The 7,755-nt window shown below is 52.4% G+C and overlaps 1 protein-coding gene across 2 annotated transcripts in view; it reads left to right on the top strand.

The window, feature by feature from the left end:
• Positions 1-4,451: 4,451 nt before the first annotated feature.
• The window catches only part of NPR3 (natriuretic peptide receptor 3), a 64,072-nt gene continuing 60,768 nt past the window's right edge, over positions 4,452-7,755 (top strand). For both annotated transcript variants that reach the window (XM_060007082.1, XM_060007081.1), the window contains exon 1: positions 4,452-5,365. In XM_060007082.1, the coding sequence (XP_059863065.1) occupies positions 4,609-5,365 (757 nt within the window). In that variant the 5' untranslated portion in view covers positions 4,452-4,608. The remainder of the gene's footprint in view (positions 5,366-7,755) is intronic.

Raw genomic sequence — 7,755 nt, 5'->3', positions numbered from 1 at the left:
AGAGATCAATTAACAGAGTCCCTGCTAAGGAAAGCTAAAACCTAGAGGCAAGGTTTCAATTTAATTTTTTGCCCTTTATTGATTTTCCTCCCATGTCTTGAATGGATGGTTCCCTCTAAAAGATCAACTATATGTTAAAAACAAAATCTCAACACTTATGGAATTACAGAAATGTTCTTGAATTATGTGTAATATTCTTTCATCTTTTCTGCCTCTAGGGGGAAGTGTGTTTTCAACAATTCTGTCCCCAGAGGACACTTTCTTTGTGGGCTACAGGCTTCATAGGGTTATTCTTCAATATGACTTCAGGGCTGGCTTAACAAGGGAGAGGAGATACTCTTTGAAAGGCACTTTAGAGATTGCTGCGCGAATTCTGAGGGAGATCACACAGACTGTGACAGTTGGTAGAGAAAACTTCCTTCTGATACAGCATTTCTAACACATTTCAAAGAATCACCGGTTGAGGTTCCCTATAGAATGTTGTCTTCCCTGGTGGAAAAGGAATGCCATAGAGACATGATTTCATTTCACAGATGGAAAGCAAACAGCTGAATACTTTATAGAAAACTTGCCACTTGATTTTAGTAACAAAGTTAAAAAATATGATTTGTGGATATCGATGAGAGTTCTAAATCCTATAAAAAGTCTATTATTGATGTTTTCTGTAATATCACATTTAGGGCTAACATTGCTTTTTATTTGGCTAATTTTATTTTATTTTGCAGCATTTCCCTGTAACTTCCTTTTGTTTTCATTCAGTAATTGTAGTCAGAAAGAATGCACTCGGTGAAAAGGTTAGCAATCTTTTGAATGTTAAAAAAAGTGCTTCTTTTTCCCCCCATTTCAAGTTTTACAGAATTGAAGGGAACAATATTGAAAAATTGAGTCCAAGGGATGAGTTATTTCTATTTTTTCTTTTTTCCTACCTTCTGGATTTGATTCATCTTTGTGATTATGACGCTGCAAAAGTTATACTATAATCTATTAGTAATTGTGTTACTATGCTGCATATTTTCAAAACAGCTTCGTATAAAATCAAAGTTTGATATAAAGCATGTTACTCCTTAATGAAATTTAACTTTGTTCCCAACACTCTTTTACATGGTATAATAAGTATTTATTTCTAATCCAATCCCATGTAAAAATATTCTCTGGGGATGAAGAGGTATTTATATTCTTTGGCCTAGATTCTCCACATAGAGAGTGAAGGGTCTCAGGCTAGGTGACTTCTAAAATTTTTCCTGCCCTAAGATTGGAGAACTTCATGATATGCACACTTTCAGTTGCCTGGGAAAATCTAATTTGATGGAAAGTGAATAAAACTGGTAATGTTAAATCCATATACATATATTACTTGGCAGGTCTTCCTATAATCTTGTGGCTATTTTCATTTGAAAAACTTTCTTCAAAAATCCTAAATTCTATAAAATGACGTCATGGGGATGTAATGTACAGCACGGTGACTATAGCTAATAATGCAGTATTGCATATCTGAAAGTGGCTAAGAGCAGATCTGTAAGTTCTCATCCCAAGAAAAAAAGTTTTTGTAATTCTATGGTGACAAATGTCAACTAGACTTGCGGTGGTGATCATTTCACAATATATACAAATATCATATCATTGTGTTATATCCGAGACTAACATAATGTCGTATGTCAACTATACCTCAATAAAAAAATCCTGCTCAATGGAAAAATTTCTGTTCAATGGAAAAATGTAAGGGGTGCTTTGAGCATTAGCAAGAGAGGTAACATTGGCTTTTCTGGTACTGCTGCCTAGTTTGGGGGCTCTCCCTTACACGGTTTGTCAGTGCTCTTGAATGACAAACTGGAAGTTGAGAGCTCTGATCCAAAGGCCACTGAGAGGCTGCGATACTCGCTCGAACATAAATGCACTGACTACCCTGCCCGTGACCCTTGGCGCGAACGGGCAGCGCCTGTTAGGGGAGAGGCGTTCACACCCGGTGCCACTGAAACCCCAGCCTTTCCGACTAAGCCCACGTTACACAGTGTGCGGAATCATATCGCCGTTGGCCAGTGTTCCCCAGACACGGGGCATAGCGAGCAGTAATAGTAAACCTTGGGTCCTTCACGTCTCCTGGCAACCAGTTTCGAAATCCATTAAGACCCTTGGAATTCGGGATTTAGCTTGTTTCTCTCTCTCCCTCTTCCCTCCCTCCCTCCCTCTTTCCCTTCTTCCCTCCCTCTTTCCCTTCCTCCCTCCCTCCGTCCCCCCTTCCTAGAGTTCAGGGGGGATTTTATCGCTGTGAAGCTCTACATCTCAATTTCCAGTATGTGAGGACTACCCTTTGTGTGGAATTAAATTGTACACAGATGCCTCGTTTGCTACTGGTTAGCAGCTGTAATAAAATAAATGAAAGTTTTCGCAGGAGTAATAAGGTCCTACTTGAAGATTCAGGGATCACAGTGCATAATCTGAACTCTAAATGCCCCGGAGGATGAGACGTTACTCATAATTACATTTACGGTGCCAGAAAGAGCGATAAGGAGGGTTCTGTTAAAGGTGACGAGCGCTGATGCCTGAAATTGCCACATCTCCGGAAACCCCAATTTGCCTTTTTATCGTCACAAATGAGAGCGACTGCTCTTTGAGGCCTCGGCGTTAAACAAAGAAAAATAAAACAAAGACCAAAAAGCAAACTCAGCGCCTGGGGTGGTGGCATCGGGGTTACAAGTCAGCTACAAGTTTCTGCCGAAAGAGGGCGTTGGTCTAATAGACTAATAGAAATTTGTGGACACGGACGCCCAAATGAAAGACCATTTTCAATTTATTTTAATTTGTGGGACTTCAGTGTCAGAATTCACCCGTCCAATGTAGTACGTTCCCAGCGCAAATGACCTCGGTGTGTTACCACGTTCAGAGGGTCAAGCTCCCATTCGGACCTGCCCTGCAGCACGGCGGACTCCGGCGAGGCTCCTCTGGCCACGGACTTCTCCACGGCCGTTTCCACCCTCGTCTCCACCGCTGCTGTGCCTGTGACAAGTGGCAAGACTGGGTCTTGGACGCAGGACCTTCCTCGGCACTACCGGAGCACAGGGTCTCGAGCTGCCCGCAGGAGAAGCGGTGGGATTTCAGAGCGCACGGATTGGAGCGGAGGACGCGCCTCCACCCAGGGGACCCTCGGGGTAAAGCTTTAGGGCGAAGGTCTCTTTATTTAATTACCTGGCTTAGCAAGTAAAGCCCAGACGACGCCTTGGAGATGCTTTTCAAGCTTTCTTTCTGCCACCTTCAGAAGAAATGTTCTCTCGCCTTTGGAAGCAACAAGTTTAACTTTTCTGCTCGCAGCGCGCCGGCGGCGATGTCAGTGCGCCGGGGACCCTGGATGCCCGGCAGCACTGCGACTCTGGCGCGAACTCGCGCGGCTCTGGGGGAGGAGGCCGGCGGGGGTGGGGAGCGCGGGAAGGAGGGATAGCTGGGACGCCTGGGCTAGCTGGGCGCTCCAGGTCCGCGACCGAGCCGCCTGCCCCGGGACCTTGGTCCCTGTTCCCTGACCTTGCGCCAGGGGACCGGGAAGGTCGAGTGCACGCCCCGAGTGGGCGCATCAGGAGGGAATGTGGCTGGAGTGAGAAAGAGGTGAGAGTCATCGGGACCCTAGGGTGTTTTTTTGTTTTTTATTTTGCAACGAAACCACCAATTTCCAGGGCCACCTCCTTCCTTTAATCCTGTTGTTTTTTGCACGGCGTGGGGTGTGTGTGTGTGTGTGTGTGTGTGTGTGTGTGTGTGTGTGCCTGCGCGCGTTTCTTTACTTTCAGACATATTTCCATTTTTAAAGCCCGGAACTGGAAAGAGAGCTGCCGCGTGCGGGGCCAGGGAGAGGCGGGGACCCCGCTACACCCAGGTGGCTGTGTAGCGCGTTGGGGGCTCCCGCCGGTACAGAAGTGAGCGACTGTGGCTTTAAGGAAAAGGCCCAGGTCTGGCGGGGAGCTGGGAGTTAGGGACAGGGGAGGGGTGGGAAGAGTAGGGGTGCGGGGAGGAGTCCTGATGTAAGAATGTTAATGAGAGGCTCCCCTAGCCCAGCCGCCACCCCCCCCCACCCTCCCCACCCGCTGGAAATACAAGCCGGGCCTCGGCGCGCCTTGTGTGGTAACACGCTCCGCCGCTGCCACGCTATTTAAACGCGGGTTATGGATCCAGGAACCGGCGCGAATCAATGAGATCAAACGCGAGGGAGATGCACCGTCAATTACAAGCACTTGGACAAGTCTAACTTTTTCTTCTTTTACAAATACGCTTTCAAAAGCAACCTTAGCAATGCCCAAATAAGAAGCCACCTCTAAGCAAAATAGTATATATTAAAGGGAGGGCGAATATATATATTTATAAGAAGTATATATATAAATATATTACAGACGTACAGGTTTACACCCGGTGAACTTTTTCTTTTTTTCTTTTTTTTTAAACGAGTGGCATTGCAAAGGAGGACTCTTCCTCTCTCTTTCGGCGAGTTAGTGAAGGGGGTATTCTGTTTTCTTAGAGCGCCCAAGGGGGCGCAGGGACCTCGGAGAGAAGAGTGGGGAGGAAAGAGGAAGGGTCGGTGGGGGGCAGAGGGCGAGTCCGCACCGAGGGCAGGCGCTTTCCTGCGGCACGATGCCGTCCCTGCTGGTGCTCACTTTCTCCGCGTGCGTCCTGCTCGGTTGGGCGTTGCTGGCCGGCTGCACGGGTGGCGGTGTCGGCGGGGGCGCGGGCCCGGGCGGCGGGCGCCGGGAAAGAGAGGCGCTGCCGCCGCAGAAGATCGAGGTGCTGGTGCTGTTGCCCCAGGACGACTCGTACCTGTTCTCCCTGGCTCGGGTGCGGCCGGCCATCGAATACGCGCTGCGCAGCGTGGAGGGCAACGGGACCCGGCGGCGGCTTCTGCCACCCGGCACTCGCTTCCAGGTGGCCTACGAAGACTCGGACTGCGGCAACCGCGCACTCTTCAGTCTGGTGGACCGCGTGGCGGCGGCGCGGGGCGCCAAGCCCGACCTCATCCTGGGGCCTGTGTGCGAGTACGCGGCGGCGCCGGTGGCCCGGCTAGCGTCGCACTGGGACCTACCCATGCTGTCGGCCGGGGCACTGGCAGCCGGCTTCCGGCATAAGGACACGGAGTACTCTCACCTCACGCGCGTGGCGCCCGCGTACGCCAAGATGGGCGAGATGATGCTCGCCCTGTTCCGCCACCACCAGTGGAGCCGCGCCGTGCTGGTCTACAGCGACGACAAGCTGGAGCGGAACTGCTACTTCACCCTCGAGGGGGTCCATGAGGTCTTCCAGGAGGAAGGCTTGCACACGTCCGCCTACAATTTTGATGAGACCAAAGACTTGGATGTGGACGACATCGTGCGCTACATCCAGGCCAGTGAGCGAGGTGAGCAGAAGTGCGCCTCGGGCCCCAGGCCCTAACCCAACCGCTCTCCGCGGCTCTCGCTACACGCTCGTCCGCTCCTCTGGGGACCCCACTACCCGCTGCGGCACTGAGGACCCGGGGAGGGCGCGTGCGCTTGGACTCGCCGGGCTGTGCGCTGTCTGGCTGCGACGACCTTTGACCATCATCCATGGCTGTGGTCGGGTGTACGCAGAGCGTCCCGGGGAGGTGGTGGAGCCTGGGGGAGGGGCATGTGAGCTCGCAACTCGCTAGTGCTCTGGTCCAACAGGTGCTGTCAAAGCTCCTGGGTTTTTTCTTTCTCGCTTCCCTGGCTCCGGCGCCGGGCTTGTGGTTAGGGGCTCACTACGGGTGCCCTTCTCCAACCAGGGTCTGAAAGCGTGACGAGGTCGAAGGAATTTGTTACCCGGTCTTTGCCGACGTGCGCCCCCTCCGAGTGCGGAAGTGTACGCTCTACAGCAGACGCTCCGCCTCACGGTTCGCTCCGGTCTCCGGGTTTCCCGGCTGCTCCTCGCACAGATCCCAGCTTTCTTTTAAAGGCTCATTGTATCGCCCTTCTCATTCCTTCCCTGGCCCCTCCAGCCGCTTATGAACGGGCTTCTGTGGTTTCCATCAAAAATGCCTCGCAGTGTCTGGACTCTGGCGACACTCACTGCCCCCGGCGCGTTCGGCATCGCGGTCTAAAGCGCCGGCAGCTAGGCTTTGCTAGAGCGCGCGCGCTGGGGAAGCGGGCGCTGAACCTCCTTTCCACGTCCTCCCGCCCCCGCCCCCTTGAAGTTTTCTCCGCGGGTCTTTGGGGGTTTGAATAACCACCAAACTGGCCAAAGAGCTCAAGGTTGAGGGTAGTGTCTATGGCTACAGGGAATGGGAGGAGAAGCGGCTGGTCACGGATATATAATCGCGGAATCCCCCAGTGCGGCTGCCTCATTGTACTGCAGAGTAGACCTGCGGGATGGCGGGCGGAGATGCCAGCATAGCGCAGCTCCCTCCTTACCGATGTCAGGTTTGGGTGCATATCACTCAGGGAATCCTGCCTGCTCCCGCTCGGCGCGCACGCGCCTCTATTGTCAGTGGGGTGCAACCCCAGCAAAGCTCCCCACTACCCGACACGGGGAGATGGAAGGGGAGAGGGGCCGAGCCGGGCGCGGGGCTAGCCCACGACTTGGCACGGCTGGGCACCTGGGCGCTGGCCGTGGGAGACAGCGCAAGCGGAGGCAGGGGGCCTCAGGAACAGGTGAGAGTGGGTAAAGGTTCCAAAGAGGATGGCGCTGCGGTCATCCCCCTTCCCAGTTTGACTACTTCGGACTCGGAGTGAACGCACTCTTTAGAGCGAGGAGGCGGGAAGTGTTGACAGTGGGGATGCACGGCCAAGTTTTGAGCATTCGAACTACAGGCTGTCTGCGCCGAATTCCTGCCAGCCAAGCAGGCGGGGCGCCGGCTTTGCTGATTATGAAAAAGGGCGCTTGTATACAATGGCTGCGGATTCGCCACGCCAGGCTGAGAAAGCCACATCTGCTCTCCCACTCCCAGTCCCCAGGTTACGGCAGACCCCTGCACACCTCGGGCTGCTCTAGCCCCCGAACCTGACTATTCAGCTCTCGCTCTCGAGGGCTTGGAGCTAGGAGTTGGAGACTTCCCAGCTTGGGCTGGGGCTGGGGGTGTGTCCCCCTACGGGCGAGATCCGCGGTCTGCCAATGCGTCCGTGATGCTACTGCCCTGAAGGTCTCAGTGCCAGTGGTGATCTCCTCGCACGTGGCCTGGGATTCGTGGCCGAGGTCGGCCCAGAAGAGGGCAGATCGAGGCCACCGGGGCCCCTCAGCCTCACAAGGGTGTGGCTGAGCCAGAGGGTAGGGAGGGCGTCAGGGCCCTAGTGGGTCTGGGGGCTTCAAAGAGATTGGGCTACAGTCTTGCTGCTGATTATTTTTTAATTCCGAAAGCCTCGTAGATGTTCCCAAGCCTCTTTACTTTTTTTTCCCCCCAAGTTTGAATCTAGCGGTGAAAGTTTGTTTGACTGACCGGTATGTTTTACAGGTGAGAAGGTTACCATTCTTACTCTAAAATACATTTCCAACAGTGACTTGGCAGTTGTTCAGAAATATGAAACAAAATAATTTCTCCCCTAAGCCCTCCTCCCTCCCCTGAAATTCCCTACTCTCAGGAGAGAAAGCTGCTTGATAACAGAGCTCTCTCTGGGGGTCTTTCAGTTTTACTAATCACCTTTATTTCACCATAAGTGGTTAATGGGTTAAATAGGGGTCCAGTACAAGGATTTAGTGGCGTTTGAATTTTCAGAGCTCTTGGCCTGGCTGAGGCATTCACTGGGGAGGGAGCTTGGGCTGCCATAAACCTCTGTACCTCGGGCTCCTCAGGTAAAG

Source organism: Delphinus delphis, chromosome 3, assembly GCF_949987515.2.
Source record: "Delphinus delphis chromosome 3, mDelDel1.2, whole genome shotgun sequence".
Lineage (NCBI taxonomy): Eukaryota > Metazoa > Chordata > Mammalia > Artiodactyla > Delphinidae > Delphinus > Delphinus delphis.
The sequence above is the reverse complement of the archived record's forward strand: the minus strand, read 5'-3'. Positions and strand labels throughout refer to the sequence as shown.